The 22,174-nt window shown below is 38.8% G+C and overlaps 1 protein-coding gene across 2 annotated transcripts in view; it reads right to left on the bottom strand.

Moving 5' to 3' along the window:
- Nucleotides 1–22,174, bottom strand: part of GLRA3 (glycine receptor alpha 3) — a 189,228-nt gene that overhangs the window by 65,434 nt on the left and 101,620 nt on the right. For both annotated transcript variants that reach the window (XM_004004453.6, XM_012129216.5), the window contains exon 5: nt 18,845–18,927. In XM_004004453.6, the coding sequence (XP_004004502.2) occupies nt 18,845–18,927 (83 nt within the window). The remainder of the gene's footprint in view (nt 1–18,844; nt 18,928–22,174) is intronic.

Raw genomic sequence — 22,174 nt, 5'->3', positions numbered from 1 at the left:
GATCGAACCTGCACATCTTATCTCTCCTGCAGTGGCAGGTGGGTTCTTTACTGGGTTTTTTATTAGCACCACCTGGGAAGCCCCTATTGATGGCATATTTGTATCGTATTAATATATAAAGAGCATATTGCAGAAACTGCTCACATTTATGAACTCATTATAACTGTATTTATTATTTTAAGTCAAAACTTCTCCAGCAGACCTAAGGACTGGCAATGATATGAGTCCTTACTCCTAACAAGTGATAACAATTTGATAGTGGGTTTGGCTTTTTTTTTTTTTCATTTTGTTCTGTTTTATAGATTTGCATATGGACTCTCTTTCCACTCTGATGCAGAAGGCAAAGAAATCAACAAATGTCTAGGGACTGGCTACCACAGGTGGGTATTTCGTGAAAAAGACATAAGCTTACTTGGGACTTAAGAGATTCCAGAAATTTGATTAAGCATTCTATAAATGCCTTAGAGACTTTAAAATTTCCTGGAATGTGAGCAGGATACGTACAACATGACACAAGCAACCTATGGCCATGCTGTCCCAGAGGGAAAAGTGTGCATTTGTCAGCCACTGGCATTGTCATCGCCACTGGTCCTGAGTTTTGACCTCAGTATTGCATTAAAAATGCTTCTAAAGACCATCTCACCAGTGTATTCATGTAAACTATTTAATCACATTCTTGTGTTCCATTAAAAAAAAAAGATTATTTTCTCCAAACTTTCATTGCATATTGTTTTCTTTCTTTCATATTTTCATTTTCTTGTGTTTTAGTTTGGCTTGTTTTTGTCTTGATTTTCATTATAGATAATTCAAGTTATATTTTTTTTTCATTTTTTTTTCTCAATTCCTTTTTATAGATACACCATGGTTTGTAGATGTGATGTTTTTAATGTTACCTGTCAGATCTATGGTCTTGCATATTTGAAAAATGTATGGGATTCGAGAATTGAGGGAACCTTTGTTGTCCTCTAATGCAGTTCACTTATCTTACAAAACTGAAAACTGAATATCTGGAAAAATAATAGATCTACATAGTTTACGTAGTTTCTTAATGAAAGACAAAGGTACAGTGAATTTTCCTGAATTTGTTCTCTTATATAGGTAGTAGCAATGCATTGCACAGTTTAAGAAGTTATTGAGATTAAACATGGGACAACCTCTGGAGAAGGGACACTCAAGTTTTGAAAAAGCATACTCTGGAAAGATCATTTGGAGTAGGTGGCAAATAGGAGGGCTGGAGGAACTGGGGTTATTTGGGGAATTAATTAAGCAAGAAAGAAAATTGTGACACTCTGAGCTATAAATAGAAAGTGGTAGGATGCCAGAAAAATGATATAACACTTTAAATTGAAGGTGATTTTGAGTACTCCTTTTATTTCTAATTGATGGATAATTGCTTTGGAATATCGTGTTGGTTTCTGCCATACATCAACATGCACCAGACATAAGTACACATATGTCCCTTCCCTCCTGAACCTCCTTCCCATCCCATACCATCCCTCTAGGTTGATCTTGAGTATTCTAAAAGGATTACTGAAACTCCTATCCATTGGGATGGCTATCAAAAAAAAATGCAGATATCAACTATTGGCAAGGATGGGAGTAATTAGAACACTTGTGCACTGCTGGTGGAAACATAAAATGGTGCAGCTATCATGGAAAATGGGATGACTGCTGCTGCTAAGTCACTTCAGTCATGTCCGACTCTGTGTGACCCCATAGACGGCAGCCCACCAGGCTCCCCCGTCCCTGGGATTCTCCAGGCAAGAACACTGGAGTGGGTTGCCGTTTCCTTCTCCGATGCAGGAAAGTGAAAAGTGAAAGGGAAGTCGCTCAGTTATGTCCGACTCTTCGAGACCCCATGGACCGCAGCCTACCAGGCTCCTCCATCCATGGGATTTTCCAGGCAAGAGTACTGGAGTGAGGTGCCATCGCCTTCTCCGAAATGGGATGACAGTTCCTCAAAAAATTAAAAATAGTGTTAGCTTATGATTCAGAAATTCTACTTCTGGATATATAGCCAAAATAATTAAAAGCAAGGTCTTGAAGAGATATTTGTACTCCCCTCTCATAGCAGGGAGAAGGAAATGGCAACCCACTCCAGTATTCTTGCCTGGAGAATCCCATGGACAGAGGAGCTTGGTGGGCTACAGTCCATGGATTGCAGAGTCGGACATGACTGAGCGACTTCACTTTCATAGCATCACTATTCGCAACAGCTAAAAGGTGGAAGCAATCCAAGTATCCATCAACAAATGAATGAATTGCATGTATATCACATGCAAAATGTGGCACACAATGGGATATTGCTCACACTTGAAAATGAAAGAAACTCTCATACTTTCCACAACATGGATGAACCATGAGGGTATTATGTTAACTCACAAGACAAATACTATACGATTAACATATATGAAGTATCTAGAGTAATCAAATCCATGGAAACAGAAAATATAATGGTGGTTTCCAGGGGCTGGAAGGAGGAGGAAATACTGAGTTGTTTCATGGGTACAAAGTTTGTCTCACAAAATGAAAAAATTCTGGAGACTGGTTGTATAGCAATGCAATATACTTAACAATACTGAGCTGTTCATTTGAAAATGGTTAAGATGGTGAATTTTAAGTATGTGTATGTGCATACCTGCCTAGGCACTCAGTCATGTCTGACTCTTTGCAACCCACTGAACTAGAGCCCACCAGACTTCTCTGTCCATGGGATTTCCCAAGCAAGAATACTGGAGTGGGCTGCCATTTCCTCCAGGGGGTCTTACCCACCCAGGAATCAAATCCATGTCTCCTATGTTTCCTTCATTGGCAGGCAGATTCTTTACCACTGAGCCATCTTGGAAGCCTTTATGTTTGTGTATTTTACCAAATAAAAATTAAAAGTTCAAAAGAAAAACTCCTGAAAGTCTTAGGCAGAAGAAGAATGAGGACAGCATAGCTTCCAGAAGACCGTAGTGGCATCATGGCATGAGTTAAAAGCAGAGCATGGGTAAGATGATGGGTTAGCCTCAAGGCATTCACTGTATGTAGAGAGGGCACTTGTTCCACAGAGCTAATTGATAATCTCCTTAAAGAGCTCACAGCAAGGAGGGGAGGGTGGGATAAATTGGGAGAGAAAGATTAACATATATATATACTACTAGAGTACACCAAGGCTGTATATTGTCACCCTGCTTATGTAACTTATATGCAGAGTACATTATAGGAAATGCCAGGCTGGATGAATCACAAGCTAGAATCAAGATTGCCAGGAGAAATATCAACAACCTCAGATATGCAGATGATACCACCCTAAAAGCAGAAAGCAAAGCCGAACTAAAGAGCCTTTTGATAAAAGTGAAAGAGGAGAATGAAAAAGCTGGCTTAAAACTCAGCATTCAAAAAGTTAAGATCATGGCATCCAGTCCCACCACTTCATGGCAAATAGATGGGAAAAAAGTGAAAACAGTGACAGATTTTATCTTGGGGGCCTCCAAAATCACTGCGGATGGTGACTGCAGCCACGATATTAAAAGATCCTTGCTACTTGGGAAAAAAAAAAACTATGACAAACCTAGACAGCATATTAAAAAAGCAGAAACTTAACTTTGCCAACAAAGACCCATCTAGTCAAAGCTATGCAGAAGGCAATGGCAACTCACTCCAGTACTCTTGCCTGGAAAAATCCCATGGACGGAGGAGCCTGGTAGGCTGCAGTCCGTGGGGTCGCTAGGATTTGGACACGACTGAGCGACTTGACTTTCACTTTTCACTTTCGTGCATTGGAGAAGGAAATGGAAACCCACTCCAGTGTTCTTGCCTGGAGAATCCCAGGGATGAGGGAGCCTGGTGGGCTGCCGTCTCTGAGGTCGCACAGAGTCGGACACGACTGAAGCAACTTAGCAGCAGCAGTCAAAGCTATGGTTTTTCCTGTAGTTATATACGGATGTGAGAGTTGGACTATAAAGAAGGCTGAGCGCCGAAGAATTGATGCTTTTGAACTGTGGTGTGGGAGAAGACTCTTGAGAGCCCCTTGGACAGCAAGGAGATCAAACCAGTCAGTCCTAAAGGAAATCAGTCCTGAATATTCTTTGGAAGGGCTGATGCTGAAGCTGAAGCTACAATACTTTGGCCACCAGACGTGAAGAACTGCTTCATTTGAAAAGACCCTGATGCTGGGAAAGATTGAGGGCAGAGGGAGAAGGAGGCAACAGAGGATGAGATGGTTGGATGGCATCACTGACTCAATGGACATGACTTTGAGCAAACTCTGGGAAATAGTGAAGGACAAGGAAGCCTGGTATGCTGCATTCCACAAAGAGTCGGACAGGACTGAAGGACTGTTCTTACACAAGAACAATGTGTAACATAGGTTGCTGGTGGGAAGCTGCTGTAAAGCAGAGAGAGCTCAGCTCAGTTCTCCGTGATGACCTAGATGGGTGGGATAGGGATGGGTGGAGGAGGAGGTTCAAGGGGCAGGGGGATATATGTACACGTATGGTTGATTCACTTCATTGTACAGCAGAAACTAACACAGTATTGTAAAGCAATTATATTCCAATAAAATAAAGAATCCATGGTTTAAATATAATTACAGTGGGCCACCTTAACTGCTCTAGGCAAGACATGCACACATGATTATCTGTGGTTAAGAGAAAGAAAGAGAACATTATCTTAATTTTCATCATAATTTCTGAGAATAATAAATTACAAACAAAAAAGACAATTTCAAGGAGCCTGGATGTAGTGGCAGGGGTGGAACTCATAGGTATTATTAAGGAAATATAATAGGTATTATTAAGGAAATACAGTGATAGTTATTATTAAGGAAATATAAAAATATAATTGGATAGAGATTGACTTGTGAGAAAAGGTGGTCAGAAGTAGCCTGAAGAATTGCAAAGCTATCATGAGATTAAAGCTGAGAATATATTCAAGTTTATTAACAGGTAGACTGTGCATTAAAAATAAAGGAGCTTAACACCAAACCCACAAAATTCTGGAGAGGTTAAAATTTAGTCTGTGAGTAGGTAAGTTAGGAAGCCATCCATGGTCAGCAGATGCCAATAGCGTCATAAAGGAGAAGCCATGCTTATTAACATCATGTCATGATCTTAGGACCAAGTGTGCTAGAATTCTAAGGCAAATGTATATATTGAATGAATTCTTATGTTATCCTTATGAACAAGGATTTCAAAATACTGTTAAGGACAATATGTGTAAGTGATTTATAACTGATTTAAAGAGCAACTGTTAATTTTTTTCTTCTGAGTAGTACTCCATCTAGAAGAATATTTCTCGTGCATTGTTGTAGCATTTTATCAGACCAGCCCTTTTCAGATTGTATAATGGTACGTTGCTCAATTCTCTAGACTATTAACTAGAAAAGATACAGATCATCAGGTAAGGATTATGGGCTGAATCTAACATAATGATGTTTAACTGGGGCAAAGGCAAAGTTGTAATTAGTCAAGTCATCCAGTTGGGTAGACGTGAAGCAAGATACGTAGAACTTACTTGTGGTATCCACAGTAGCTGATGTAGATGTGGTCTGGGTCAAGAGTGTTCTGCAGCTCCCTGTGATCTCAGATCTTAGACTGCACGTCACAAAATGATTGGCATTGTCAGCCAAGGTGGAAGGGGGGTGGAGGGATGCGCGTTGGTGGGTGGGGAGGAGTACACTTTGGTTTACGTGCATGCTAAGAGGCTTCAGTCATGTCCAACTCTTTGCAACCCTGTGGACCGTAGCCTTCCAGGCTCCATGTCCTCGGGATTCTCTAGGCAAGAACATTGGAGCGGGTTGCCATGCCTTCCTCCAGGGGCATCTTCCTGTCCCCAAGATCGAACCAGCATCTCTTACATCTTTTGCATTGGAAAGTGGGTTCTTTACCGCTAGAGTCACCTGGGAAACCCACAACTTGGTTTAGGCCAATTGTAATACAAGGGAAGACGTTCAGGGGAGGAGAAATAGGCAGAGGAAGGAACTCTAAGCCTTTTCATCTGAGAAAGCAAGTAAAATTACTGGGTATATTTAACTGTAGAGCTAAATTATGTATACCATAGTCACACACTATAAATATTTTGAAATTGTCAGATAGAGTTCAAAGTGACTGAATGAATGCTGCTTAATGTAAGTTTGTGGGCTATTAATTCACATGAATTTGCTTTGTCTACTTCTTAATTGTGTGACTTTGGGAAAGTCTCTTAAGCTTTGTAAGCCTTAACTTGCTGATATTTAAATGGAAATAAAACTTAGAAGGCAATGGCAACCCACTCCAGTACTCTTGCCAGGAAGGTCCCATGGATGGAGGAGCCTGGTAGGCTGCAGTCCATGGGATCGCTAGGAGTCGGACACGACTTCACTTTCACTTTTCACTTTCATGCATTGGAGAAGGAAATGGCAACCCACTCCAGTGTTCTTGCCTGGAGAATCGCAGGGACAGGGGAACCTGGTAGGCTGCTGTTTATGGGGTCGCAGAGTCGGACACGACTGAAGTGACTTAGCAGTAGTAGCAGCAGTGCTAAATCAGATAAGTAATGAATATAACGAAAGTAAAAGAGGAGAGCGAAAAAGTTGGTTTAAAGCTCAACATTCAGAAAACGAAGATCATGGCATCTGGTCCCATCACTTTATGGGAAATAGATGGGAAACAGTAGAAACAGTGTCAGACTTTATTTTTGGGGGTCCAAAATCACTGCAGATGGTGACTGCAGCCATGAAATTAAAAGACACTTACTCCTTGGAAGAAAAGTTATGACCAACCTAGATAGTATATTCAGAAGCAGAGACATTACTTTGCCGACTAAGGTCCATCTAGTCAAGGCTATGGTTTTTCCTGTGGTCATGTATGGATGTGAGAGTTGGACTGTGAAGAAGGCTGAGCGCCGAAGAATTGATGCATTTGAACTGTGGTGTTGGAGAAGACTCTTGAGAGTCCCTTGGACTGCAAAGAGATCCAACCAGTCCATTCTGAAGGAGATCAGCCCTGGGATTTCTTTGGAAGCAATGATGCTAAAGCTGAAACTCCAGTACTTTGGCCACCTCATGCGAAGAGTTGACTCACTGGAAAAGATTCTGATGCTGGGAGGGATTGGGGGCAGGAAGAGAAGGGAACAACAGAGGATGAGATGCCTGGATGGCATCACGGACTCGATGGACGTGAGTCTGAGTGAACTCTGGGAGATGGTGATGGACAGGGAGGCCTGGCGTGCTGCAATTCATGGGGTCGCAAAGAGTCGGACACGACTGAGCGACTGAACTGAACTGAACTGAATGAATATGAAGCCATTGTGACGTTATCTTTTTGAAAGATTTGTAACTACATGGTCTTTATTATATTGTCAAACACTCAGAATATCTAATAATTAGCAAAATTCAAATTACAAATATATGGACATATTAGAAGAGTTAAATAGAATATGTTAAATAAATGTGTTAAATAGAATGGAATATTTGATGTTTAAGTGGGAACTGATTTTCCAAGTAGCTAGTCAGTTCATTAGTGAATATTTTTGTCTTGCGAAAACTTGCTTTCTAACCACCATTGTAACCACAGAGGCTTAAGTAATAACTACTCAGAAAATAAGAACAATTTGTATCTCTAACTAGCCAGGCAAAAAGCATAATATTATTTTGAATAATATTCACACTTTTTTAAAATTGTGAAAGAGCTTGAATAACAATAGAGATTATTAGGAAATAACTGTAACCAGTTATTTTTTAAAAATTAGTCTTAACATAAATTCCAGAGTAACCAGTCTGAATCTTATCAGACATGGTTTCGAAATGAATCTGAAAAATTAAATAGCAAAGAACTCTAATCTATTTTAGATATATCTATTCGAAAACCTCATGAAAGCATATTTCAAAAGCTTCTCAAAATTTCAGTCAGTAATTTTTATTCATTTTAACTCTTATAAATAACTTTTACTGTAATTTTAGGGACTTAAGCTGTCCTTTGCAGAAAGAATTCTTTCATCAGTGAATTTTTTCCTCATATTTTCTTTTCCAAATTGAATAATTAAAATTTCTTTAACTTCTCTTGTGATGTTTTCCTCTTTCGTTACCTACATTGTTCTTTAGATGTGAAATGCAGAATTATACTGTTTATTGGATATAGTGATAGCTTATGTATCCTATGCCATACTGTCGCCAACTACAAATTGGCACTTACCATCAGTTCAGTTCAGTTCAGTTCAGTCGCTCAGTCATGTCTGACTCTTTGCGACCCCATGAACTGCAGCATGTCAGGCCTCCCTGTCCATCACCAACTCCCGCAGTTCACTCAGACTCATGTCCATCGAGTTAGTGATGCCATCCAGCCATCTCATCCTCTGTCGTCCCCTTCTCCTCCTGCCCCCAATCCCTCCCAGCATCAGGGTCTTTTCCAATGAGTCATCTCTTCGCATGAGGTGGCCAAAGTACTGGAGTTTCAGCTTTAGCATCATTCCTTCCAAAGAAATCCCAGGGCTGATCTCCTTCAGAATGGACTGGTTGGATCTCCTTGCAGTCCAAGGGACTCTCAAGAGTCTTCTCCAACACCACAGTTCAAAATTCTGCGCTAAGCCTTCTTCACAGTCCAACTCTCACATCCATACACGACCACAGGAAAAACCATAGCCTTGACTAGATGGACCTTAGTCGGCAAAGTAACATCTCTGCTTTTGAATATGCTATCTAGGTTGGTCATGACTTTTATTCCCAGGAGTAAGCGTCTTTTAATTTCATGGCTGCAGTCACCATCTGCTGTGATTTTGGAGCCCCAAAAAATAAAGTCTGACGCTGTTTCTACTGTTTCCCATCTATTTCCCATGAAGTGATGGGACCAGATGCCATGATCTTCGTTTTCTGAATGTTGAGCTTTAAGCCAACTTTTTCACTCTCCTCTTTCACTTTCATCAAGAGGCTCTTCAGTTCCTCTTCACTTTCTGCCATAAGGGTGGTGTCATCTGCATATCTGAGGTTATTGATATAGGCACTTGCTATTTACCTCTGAAAGAAAGTGTTAGTCACTCAGTCGTGTCTGACTCTTTGTGACCCCATGGACTATAGCCTGCTGAGGCTCTTCTGTCCACAGAATTCTCCAGGCAAGAATACTGAAGTGAGTTGCCTTTCTCTTCTCCAGCGGATCTTCCCAACCCAGGGATTGAACCCGTATCTCCTGCACCTCCTGCATTGGCAGGTGGATTCTTTACCACTGAGCCACCTGGGAAGCCCTCTACAAAGATTAAATCATGTGTTGCTGCAGCTGCTGATCTTCAACACCCATTGAACGGAGTTCAGGGTGGAGAATGGTAATGAGGCAATCTGTGCTCAAGGAAAAACTGGCAGAACAGGTCTGCAGATAGATATTTTCAGGAGCCGATTTTATGAGCCCAATTCTCTTATTTCCTCATAACTAGAAAAGCACTACAATCCTTCATGGAGATGACTGCTTCTTGTGACTAACAGAAACCTTCTATAAAAAAATATGTGTTTGATTGCATGTATTTCCTCTTCACCAAAATCACATACATACTCATTCCCCCGCTGCCCCTTTGGCTCTTTGGAACAGCATCTCAGAGCTATCTGATATGTATTCTGGGCTAAGTCCTCATTTTGTCCCAAATAAAATTTAACTCACAACTCTCATGTTGTACATTTTTTAAAGTCAACACTGTCTTTTAATGAACAAGAAAGCTTTATTATGACTCAAAGAAAGTACTATCCAATATTCTTTCAAGATTAAAAATATCCTCTATTTCTTTTTTTAACTAGGGGAAAAAAATTGCCCATTTAGAAAGTTTCTTTATGACATAAATGAAAGCTGAAAACTAAATCTTTTTTTTTTCCTTACCCCTATTTCTGCACGTTGCTTTGCACTGTAAATTCCTTAGGGGCGTAGTCTAAATTATAAAATACCTGTGTTTCCTTCCCTTGTAGATTAGCTACTTATGAAGGAAACAAGTAAGATGCTTTTATAAGTAAAACAGCAATATCAATGAAAAATTATTTTTAAAGATAGCCCTAAGTTTTACTTCATACAGTCAATTAAAAATAAATGAATCATGTATTGAATCTTGAACTTCAGTAAACTAAACTAGTACATCTCATTCTGAGAAGCAAAGTTAGTGATCACTTTAATATTTAGTTCAGCTTCACTAGAAATGCCACTCAGTTTTATATATTGCCAGCAAAAATCGGGGTGCAAATTATAGCTTATTTTAAAATTAAATAAAACTCTTAGTGAAAAGCAGGGCTTCATTGTAGAATGCTATATTTTATTAGGCTTCTACTGATGTAAATTTTGGAAAATGCAAATTGTCAAAGTAATTGGCCTGTATTTTCTGGCTGGACTTGGAGAGTAAAAAAATGACTACTACAAAGAAGGAAAAATAAGCTAACACAATTTCTTTTCAACCCAAAGCAAGCATTTACTGTATTTATTTCAGAATTCTCTTCTGAGGTTGAAAGAAGGATATTCAAGACCAGAAGAAAATGGTATATTAAAATTTGGGGTAAATAAAAGCAGTTGGGTAAAACTCTGTTGAGATTTGAGGAATAGGTAGACTATGGCAGTGGTCTCCAACCTTTTGGGCACCAGGGACCATTTCTGAGGAGGACAATATTTCCACAGACCAGGGGGAGGAAGAGATGGTTTGGGAATGATTCAAGCTCATTACATTCATTGCGTACTTCATTTCTATTGTTATTACATCAGTTTTGCCTCAGATCATCAGGCATTAGATCCTGGAGGATGGGGACCCCTGGACTGTGCGACAGGCCTTTAGATTTCATAAAGGAAACATCTGAACTTGGGCCATATAAATGGACCACATTCTTCCTTTATTTCAGTGGAATTCTCAGTGATAGGATTCAGCATTTCAGGTTAATCTAAGGGTAAAGTTTCCATTTTTCCTTTTGATACTCTCCATGGGGTTCCTGCAGCAAGAATGCTGGAGTGGTTTGCCAATCCCTCCTCCTCACCATACAGTTGCGCTCATTTCACATGCTAGAAAAGTTATACTCCAAATCCTTCAAACTAGGCTTCCACAGTGCATGAACCCAGAACCTCCAGACATATAAGCTGAGTTGAGAAAAGGCAGAGGAACCACAAATCAAATTGCCAACATTCATTGGATCATAGAAAAAGGAAAAGAATACAAGAAAAACATCTACTTCTGCTTTATTGACTATGCTAAAGCCTTTGACTGTATGGATCAAAAAAAAAAAAAAAACTGGAAAATTCTTAAAGAGATGGGAATACCAGACCACTTTACCTATCTCCTGAGAAACCTATATGCAGATCAAGAAGCAACACTTAGAACCCTACATGGAACAACTGACTGGTTCAAAATTGTGAAGAGTAGGACAAGGCTGTATATTGTCATTTTGTTTATTTAACATATGCAGCGAAAAGTCGGACATGACTGAGTGACTTCCCTTTCACTTTTCACTTTCACGCATTGGAGAAGGAAATGGCAACCCACTCCAGTGTTCTTGCCTGGAGAATCCCAGGGACAGGGGAGCCTGGTTGGCTGCCATCTATGGGGTCACACAGAGTCGGGCACGACTGAGGTGACTTAGTAGCAGCAGAGTATATCATGCAAAATGCCGGCTGGATGAACCACAAGCTAAAATCAAGATTGCGAGGAGTAATATCAACAACCTCAGATATGCAGATGATACCCCTCTAATGGCAGAAAGCAAATATGAACAAAAGAGCCTCTAGATGAGAATGAAAGAGGAGAGTGAAAAAGCTGGCTTAAAACTCAACATTCTAAAAACTAAGATCATGGCATCTGCTCCCATCACTTCGTGGCAAATAGAAGAGGAAAAAAGTAGACTCAATGCCAGATTTTATTTTCTTGGGCTCCAGCGTCACTGTGGATGATGACTGCAACTATGAAATTAAAACACACTTGCTCCTTGGAAAGAAAGCAATGACCAAATTAGAGAGTGTATTAAAAAGCACAGACATCACTTTGTCAACAAAGGTCCATATAGTCAAGCTATGTTTTTTTAAGTAGTTGTGTATAGATGTGAGAGCTGAAAGAAGAATTGATGCTTTCAAATTGTGGTGCTGGCGAGCATTCTTGAGAGTCCCTTAGACTGCAAGGTGATCAAACCAGTCAAACCTGAATATTCATTGGATGGACATTGAGGCTCCACTACTTTGGCCACCTGATGCAAAGAGCCAACTCATTGAAAAAGACCCTCATGCTGGGAAAGATTGAGGGCGGAGGAGAAGGGGATGGCAGAAGATGAGATGGTTAGATAGCATCACTGACTCAATGGACATGAACTTGAGCAAACCCTGGGAGATTGTAAAAGACAGGGAAGCCTGTCTTTACCCCATGTTTCAGTCCATGGGGTAGCAAAGAGTTGGACACGTATGAGCAACTGAACAACAGCAACCTCTAAATGTAGGTCTTTCTTAAGAGTTGGTTCTTCTTTGTGGGTTTCCTTGCATCTCTATACTCTCCCCTTTAGAAATTTCATCCTGTTGAACTACTCTGTAGATGGCTTATAACAGTACATCTTCATAACACAGTGAGCTCAGCTCTGTGTCTGTGATGAACTGGAGAGGTGGGATGGGGCGTGGGAGGGAGGCTCCAGAGGGAAGGAATATGTGTATACTTATAGCTGATTCACCTTGTTGCACAGCAGAGATCAACACAACATTGTAATGTAATTATCCTTCAATTAAAATTATATTACAAAAAACAGTACATCTTCAGTGCTAACTCCTTCCTTTGGCTTTTTATGTACATTTCCCAAATCACAAATATATTAAGACTGGATTTATCAATATTCCTCTTAACATTTACTTCTCATTCTGTTTTTTTCTCTGTCAGTATTTCCAAAATGATTCTACTTATCTAAGCTCTTTGTCTCTGACTAACTGGGCAATCAGAGACTTTGCATCCACTTTGTGACAGAAGAATGATTTTAAGCTAAAGGCACCTGGAAAACAGCAGGTGTGAGAAGGGCATTCTAATCTCTCCTTTTCTTTCTGAAAACAGTAGATTAAAAACTTCCATGTAAAGATGTACTCCTTGTACTAGGAGAAAAAGAAACACTCTTCAACAGGGGATCAAAGCCAAGAGAATTCTGTACAGATCTTGTTAAAATAATTCTCATCTTCCTTTCGCTTCCTCACATAGCATTACTTTTCCACAACTGCTTCTCGCTTTTCTTTGTTTAACCTGGTATAAAAGAATTTAGGCTTTACCACTTCCTTGACTATTCACTTCCTTCTGTAAAACTTGTATTAAATAAATGTGTATCCTTTTTTTCTGTTCATGTTTTATTTCTGCTTAATTTTCAGGCCAAGGCTAAGGAGCCTAAGAAGGTAAAGAAAACATTTTGCTTCCTCTACAGCATCAATCTGTATTGTATATACCTTCCATACTGCTCCTCTTTGCTCCTACTTTTATTCTTTTTATTGGAATATTATGGAACCTTCTTAAATAACTTGGTTCATCTGTATGACAGAATCTTCAAGAGCATAATATTAACCAACTCATGTTCTTGCTCCTAAATCTTCCACAGCTTCTCACTATTGGATAATATTTAGTATTCTTAAATTAATAATTAGGGAACCAGTCTGTCTTAGACTATTTTTCATATGGTTTTTTTTCCTCCATACTCTCCATGTACCTAATTTTGCAACAAAGATACCTGTCTTTAGAATGCCTTCAAGGTAGAGTTAGAAATCAACACTGCTAGGAATCCTGTATTGCTTCCTACTCCCAACTCCAACCTCCCATTCTTATTGCTAAATAGCTCTTCCAATTAAAACTAAATTTTTATTTTCCTTTCATTTAATTTATCCATGGGTGTGATCACTATTTAAGTTGAAAGTGAAAGTGAAGTCGCTTTGTCGTGTCCAAGTCTTTGCAACCCCGTGGACTGTAGCCCACCAGGCTCCTCCATCCATGGGATTCTCCAGGCAAGAATACTGGAGTGGGTTGCCATTTCCTTCTCCAGGGGATCTTCCTGACCCAGGGATTGAACCCAGGTCTCCTGCATTGCAGGCAGATGCTTTAACCTCTGAGCCGCCAGGGAAGCCCTATATTTAAGTTAATAAAATGTAAATATTAATTGAGTAAATTAATATATTCACATTAATTAACTTATATTAATGAAATTAATCCACTTATTTATGTAATGTATTTAAATTTAACAAGAAGATATTATATTATATTCCTGCTAAATTTTATTATCAGAGAAATAGGTATTTGCACTTCCTTACTTTAAGAGAAAACCAGGGTGCAGGGTTGGCAGCAAGTCCCCCTACGAAGTAGGCATGCCCTCTAGTGGCAGATTCACCACACTACAGGCCTGGACTCTCATGCCACCAATTCTGAAGTTCCAGCTGCAGTTTTTTTCTAAAAGAATATGTCAAACAGGCATTTTTTTCCAAATATGATTTTTCACAAAATCATTTTTCACAAATAATATTTTTCACAAAAATATTACATAATGTCGCCTTTGTGCATGGCATTAAAAACTTAAAACCAACCAAGTTTGGGGTAATAAACAGATAAGCTTAAAGAAAGAAAAGGACCTAAAATTTTCATGTGTTAATATTTTGGACAGAAAGAAGGACATTTCTGAGGGAAACCTGACAGAAGGAGATTTCTGACAGAAAGAAGGTCTTTTCTGGGGAAGAAACTTGACAGAAAGAAGGTGTAGTTTGTACTTATCACCTCAATAAATGGGGGTAAAAATACTCAAAGTAACGATTTACACAGGTGAAAACATGACAATAACAACAGTTCTGTTGTGTGTATGAGAAATAACACATAACAATGTTTGGATTCCAGCACACTCTTCATTTAAAAAAGTACCATATTTTTCAATGTTAGCATCCATTTTACCATTGATGAATATAAAGAGAATAGATTTTTCTTAATCTTCAAAAATGGCATTTCTAGTTTGAAATTTACTTTAAATGGCAATATAGAGTGTATAGAATGTAAGAGAGATACCAATCCATAACAGGTGCAAAATAACATGTCTTTTCAGTAAATGTCAGAAAAAAACTAAAAAACAAATAATATATATCATCCATTATTATAAATCTACTAATTTTTTACATGTTTTTTCCTAGAATATTTTTTGGGAAAAAAAAAAAAGAGAGAGTTCAGATAGAAACTAGATAGGAAGGAGATTTCTGACAGAAAGAAAATGTTTTTTTGAAGAAACCCGACAGAAAGAAGGTGATTTCTGACAGAAAGAAGGACGCTTCTGAGGGAAACCTGACACAAAGGAGGAGATTTTTGACAGAAAGAACATCTTTTTCTAGGAGAGAAACCTCACAGAAAGAGGGTGATTTCTGACAAATGACAGAAAGAAGGATGTGTCTGAGGGAAACCTAATGGAAAGAAGATTCCAGACAGAAATAAGGGTTTGTTTTTTTTTTTCTGGGAGATAAACCTGACAGAAAGAAGACAATTTCTGACAAAAAGGACATTTCTGAGGGAAATCTGATGGAAAGAAGATGATTTCTGACAGAAAGAAGGATGTTTCTGAGGGAAACCTGACAGAAAGAAGGAGATGTCAGACAGATAGAAGGTCTTTTCTGGGACAGAAACTTGACACAAAGAAGGGTATTTCTGACAGAAAAAGGTCTTTTCTCGGAGAGAAACCTGACAGAAAGAAGGCCATCTCTGAGGGAAATCTGATAGAAAGATGGAGATTTCTGACAGAAAGAAGGGTATTTCTGAGGGAAACCTAACAGAAAGAAGGAGATAGCTGACAGAAAGAAGGTCTTTTCTCAGAGAGAAACCTGACAGAAAGAAAGCAATTTATGACAGAAAAAAAGGACGATTCTGAGGGAATCCTGACACAAAGAAGGGGATTTCTGATAGAAAGAAGGTCTTTTCTGGGAGAGAAATCTGACAGAAGGCAATTTCTGACATGACAGAAAAAAACGAAGTTTCTGAGGGAAATCTGACACAAAGAAGGGTATTTCTAACAGAAAGAAGGTCTTTTCTGGAATATAAACCTGACAGAAAGAAGGCACTTTCTGAAAGAAGGATGTTTCTGAGGGAAACCTGATGGAAAGATGGAGATTTCTGACAGAAAGAAGAGTGTTTCTGAGGGAAACCTAACAGAAAGAAGGAGATATTGGACAGAAATCAGGTCTATTCTGGGAGAGAAATGTGACAGAAAGAAGGCAATTTCTGACAGAAAAAAAGGACGATTCTGAGGGAAACCTGACACAAAGAAGGGGATTTCTGACAGAAAGAAGGTTTTTTCTGGGAAAGAAACCTGACAGAAAAAAGGAGATTTCTGACAGTAAGAAGGATGTTTCTGAGTGAATCCTGACTCAAAGAAGATTTCTGACAGAAAGAATGTGTTTTGGGGGGGATAAACCTATCAGGAAGAAGGGAACTTCTAACAGAAAGAACATTTCTGAGGGAAACCTGATGAAAAGGAGTTTTCTGACAGAAAGGTCTTTTTTGGGGAGAGAATCCTGACAAAAATAAGGCAATTTCTGACAGAAAGAAAGACATTTTTGAGCGAAACCTAACACAAAGAAGATTTCTGACAGAGTATGTTTTGAGGGAGAGAAACCTGACAGAAAGAAGGATGTTTCTGAGGGAAACCTGATGGAAAGAAGGAGTTTTCTGACAGAAATGTCTTTCCTGGGAGCAAAATCTGACAGAAAGAAGGCAATTTCTGACAGAAAGAAAGACATTTCTGAGGGAAACCTAATGGAAAGATGGAGATTTCTGACAGAAAGAAGGGTGTTCTGAGGGAAACCTAACAGAAAGGAGATATCGCACAGAAAGAAGGTCTTTTCTGGGAGAGAAATGTGGCAGAAAGAAGGCAATTTTTGACAGAAAAAGAGGATGATTCTGAGGGAAACCTGACACAAAGAAGGTGATTTCTGACAGAAATGCGGTCTTTTCTGGGAGAGAAACCTGACAGAAAGAATTTCTGACAGAAAGAAGGATGTTCCTGAGGGAAAACTGCCAGAAAGGAGATATCAGACAGGAAGAAGTTCTTTATTGACAGAAAGAAGGACGTTTCTGAGGAAAATCTGACAGAAAGAAGGAGATTTCTGACAGAAAGAATGTGTTTTTTTTTGGGGGGGGGGAACCTGACAGAAAGAAGGACATTTCTGAGGGAAACCTGATGAAAAGAAGTTTTCTGACAGAAAGGTCTTTTCTGGGAGAGAATCCTGACAGAAAGAAGGCTATTCTGACAGAAAGAATATTTCTGAGGGATACTGAAAGAAAGAAGATGTTTTCTTCCAAAAAGAAGATTTTTCCTGTGAGAGAAACCTGACAGAAAGAAGCTGATTTCTGGCTGAGAGAGGGACTTTTCTGAGGAAAGCTGACTAAAAGAAGGAGATTTCTGACTGAAATAAGGTTTTCTTTGTGAGTGAAACCTGACAGAAAGAAGGCAATTTCTGACAGAAGGAGGGACTTTTCTGATTGAAGTAAAAGTTGTTCAGTCGTGTCCAACTCTTTGCAACCCCATGGACTATACAGTCCATGGAATTCTCCAGGCAAGAATACTAGAGTGGGTAGCCTTTCTCTTCTCCAGGGGATCTTCCCAACCCAGGGATCAAATCCAGGTCTCCCACATTACAGGCAGATACTTTACCAGCTGAGCCACAAGGGAAGCCTAAGAATACTGGCGTGGGTAGCCTATCCCTTCTCTGGCAGATCTTCCTGACCCAGGAATCAATCCGGGGCCTCCTGCATTGCAAGAGGGTTCTTTACCAACTGAATATCAGGGTAACCCTTTCTCATTGAAACCTGATAGAAAGAAGAGATATGCCAGAAAGAAGGACTTTTCTTTGATGGAAACATGATAGGAAAAAAAAAAAGGAGATTTCTGACAGAAAGAAGGATTTCTTTGTGATAGAAACCTGACAGAAAGATGATATCCATAAAAGCTTCCTTGGTGGCTCAGATGGTAAAGCGTCTGCCTGCAATGCAAGAGACCGGGGTTCGATTCCTGGGTCAGGAAGATCCCCTGGAGAAGGAAATGGCAATCCACTCCAGCACTCTTGCCTGGAAAATCTCATGGACGGAGGAGCCTGATAGGCCACAGTTCATGGGGTCCCAAAGAGTCGGACACGACTGAGCAACTTCACTTTCACTTTCACTTATTTTATAGAAACCTATCAGAAAGACGGAGATTTCTTTCTGTCTTTCTTTCTGTCTTTAGACAGACAGAAAGTCTCTTCTAGGGGAACCTGAGAGATAGGAGATTTCTGACAGAAAGAAGGACTTGTCTTCGAGGGAAATCTGACAGAATGAAAGATTTCTGAGAGAAAGTAGGACTTTTCTGAGTAAATTCTGAGTGAGGTTTGTAGGAGGGAATTCTGAGTGAAGGAATTTTATACTTATTTCAGTCTTTCTGTCAGGTTTCCTTTGGTGAAAGGAATCCTGCTTATAGGTGAGTATGAGGGAATTTTTACACCTTGAAATTGAAATTGAATTTTGAGAAAATGAGATTTGAGATATTATTGTGAAGAATGAGATTCCATGTAATTCTGGGAGAAAGACTGAGAGTCAGGGAAATGTGAGACATAGAAGGAGATTCCAAGAGAATTCTGAGAGTAAGCAGAGTGAGGGAATTCTGAGAGAAAGAAGAGGGTCTGCAGAATTCTGAAAGAATCAGAGGTAATTTTTAGAAGAATGATAACAGAAATTACTTTGAGAAGTTTGGTGAAAGGATATCTGAGTGAAGGAGGGTTTGATTTCATTATCCATGAGAAAGAGTATAAGGCAATTCTGAGAGAAGGAGGGTAAGATGGTATTCTGAGAATGATGTTCAGCGAGTATTCTGAGAGAAATCTAAATCTACTATTGTTTTTTAATATTAAGGAAAACTTATGTTATTCTTACTTACAGCTTTCCAGTTGCATTATACATGTTTGTACATCCATCGGAAAATTCTTGAGATCCATTGGACAGGAGAGTGTTAATGTCAACCTGAAAGAATTCAAAGTAATCATTTTATAAAGAAATTTATTATATCATGTTAATATTCTATTATTCAGGATACAATGGAAAACAATGCTGTTTAGGTTGTGGCTAACATCTACTCAAGAAAATTTGCTCCAGCTTGTATATATAGTGTGAAATAACTATCCTTTAAATAAATCTAATTTTGGAGGGAAGAAAAGCTGTATATATAAACATCTAATCACAGTTATTTATTTTTATATTTATGCTTTCCTTTAGATAGTACTGGAGATATCTAAGAGTGGTCTCTATTTCCAGAAAAGACCCTTTTTAAAAAGATATTTGAGAGTAAGCTTTATAAAATTGATGCCAAAGCCCCAAAGACAAAATTCCCCCATATCATAGAGAAAACATCATTGAGGAAAGTATTGGTTGACCAAAAAGTTCATTTAGGTTTTTCCATAAGATATTACCAAAAAACCCAAACAAACTTTCTGGCCAACCCAATAGATCCAAGGTTTGGAATCTGGATGTGAAAAGACTGAGTGCCAGAAAGTAATTTCATGTGACATCTTTTACTGTCTTTGTAACTACACTGAAGATCTTCTCAGTGAACATCCAGCAGGAAAAAAATCTCTGGATCTAGAGGACTCCAAAATTCTCATTATTAGGGCTTCCCTGTTGTGGAATTAGAGCATTTCACCACATTGTATTAGGTCCACAAAATAGCCCTCTCAAACACGTGTGACATATTCTGTGTTCAGCAAACAAACTTTTGATGTGACTTCACACAAAGTGAGATGACATGATGGTGAACCCTACTTTTCCTCATGTCAGAATGTATTATAATGTTGACTTTCCAGGTAATTCACTGCTCGATTTTTTTTTTTTCCTTTAAAGAGTACATGACTTCAGGGATTATCTATCTTCATGGATTACCAATAGTTTGTAGTTTCTGGATATGAGAAAAAGAAGTCCACATCCAAACAAATCCAAATTTATTCAAATGAAGTTCTTTTCTAAGAAATCTCTGCGGCTGCTGCTAAGTCACTTCAGTCGTGTCCAACTCTGTGCGACCCCATAGACGGCAGCCCACCAGGCTCCCCCGTCCCTGGGATTCTCCAGGCAAGAACACTGGAGTGGGTTGCCATTTCCTTCTCCAATGCATGAAAGTGAAAAGTGAAAGTGAAGTCGCTCAGTCGCGTCCGACCCTCAGCGACCCCATGGACTGCAGCCTACCAGGCTCCTCCATCCATGGGATTTTCCAGGCAAGAGTACTGGAGTGGGGTGCCATCTAGCCAGCCCCTTTTATTGAAAAGCTTTCCCACTGAAATGTAGTGTATTAGTGGACATTGTAGGCTGAGTCATTCATCTAAACTCTGTGACCAAAGAATTTATGGTCTCCAATTATGTCATTTCACTCTATTTCAGTTTTCACATCTCCAAAAGGAAGGTAATAATAATACCTATTCTGGAGAGAGGTTGTGAGCAATATATTAGTTAATCTGTGAAATGCTCAGTCAAGTGCTTGACACCTAGTAAACAATCAGCATTAGTTATTAAGGATTACTAGTACATTCTCACTACCCCTCCCCATTTCCTCCTCCCCCAAATTATACAGTATGCACACAAAGATGACAGGATTAAATCACTTATTTAAAAAATTAAGTTTTAGCAAAAAATAACCATCAGCTCTACTAAATGCAACCACATTCTCTGAAGTAGCATTTTTATGTGGGCCATAGACATAAAGCTATAATGATGTACATCTGACAGTGAATACTCTTGGTAGGGTCCCAGTGACGTCATTTGAGAGGCATAAGCTGATAGAGAGTGAAGCTGCTGAATTTTTAAGAGTCCCAGGGGATCATCTGACAATTCATTCAAGTTAGAGTCCACAGCACACTAAAAGAACCCACAGAATTGATTCTTCAAAAGCAAGTTTTCTCCTAACTCAGCTAGGTTAAGTGATCCTGCATTGTGATATTGTCCATCTGCAAAATTCTCTCTTCAAAAGGCAGTTGTAAAATCGGCTGGACACAATGTTCTCTGTCTTGTGAAAGGGTTTATTAAAAGTATATGCACAAGTACAATTTGAACGTACACTCATTAATTTCCCAAACATCCAAGACTCTCTAGCCAGCCAGTTTCAAATATTGGCTTAGAGAATTACTTCTGTGACCTTTTGTATGGAAGTAAATAGCATTCTTAGAATCTTTTCCAGGCTCTCACCATGCATGTGATGTCAAATTCATATCTTTGGTATTTTTCTGGTGTAAAATAAAAAATGGACATTGCATAATTCTTTTTTTTAAAGAAAAAGATACTTAGAAGGAATTATTTGGCAATGAAAAACACTGTTTGTAGGATTTCTGTCATAAATCATACCCTGAATAAAAATCCATTTGTTGACTTTCTTTTTGTTTAAGGTATAATACAATAGCTTCTTTAACAGCACAGGGATGAAAAAATGTGTCACCTTGGTGAGTGTGATCCTGCATTTCTTTATTAAAACATATAAATTAAAGATTTGTCCTGACCACATCAAAAGAAAACTAAGTCAAGATGTAATTAATCACATTCTACAGTTTAGGAAATACTGTGTAAGAGAGGACATGGCGTTCTCTTTTCTGAAACAAGACACGCAAACAGGATGTGTGTTTCTTTCATTTTCCCTTAAAACATCTTGGCTCAGTTAAGCAGCAATGTCAAAAAAAAAAAAAGACTATGACTGTAATCTATTCTAAACAATTCACCTCATTAAAATCAAGGTATTACCAATTTCAAACAAGCATTGCTTGTTTGCCCAGAGTATGTGGTCCCAACCATTAATTTAAGTATTTTGTAAAACGGCTTTTTGACTCCACTTTAGGCTTTATTTGCAAACAATAAGCATTTTATTAGTTTTTAATATTTCTAAATGTACTGTTATAAGGACAGTTGCCTCAACTATAAGCATTGAAATATTATCTGTAATATCATACTAGGTAATACTTTTTGCTTACTGTGTGGTAGGCACTGTTTTAAACACTTCATATCTGCCTTAATTCATTTATTTCTTAATATGAATTTACAGGTAAGTGATGCTACCTTTACTGAGAGATGAGGAGATTAAGACTTAACTCTCCTGATATGTAAAGCAGAAATTGATAGAGCTGAATCAATAGATCTGAGAGTCTAGCTGTAGATTCTATGCCTTTAACCTTTAAGTCTACTGCCTTTCAAGGGCATTAGAATGCTTTTCATGAAAATGAGTTCTCTAATTAATGACTTT

This window comes from Ovis aries, chromosome 2 (assembly GCF_016772045.2).
Source record: "Ovis aries strain OAR_USU_Benz2616 breed Rambouillet chromosome 2, ARS-UI_Ramb_v3.0, whole genome shotgun sequence".
NCBI classification, from domain to species: Eukaryota; Metazoa; Chordata; class Mammalia; order Artiodactyla; family Bovidae; genus Ovis; species Ovis aries.
The sequence above is the reverse complement of the archived record's forward strand: the minus strand, read 5'-3'. Positions and strand labels throughout refer to the sequence as shown.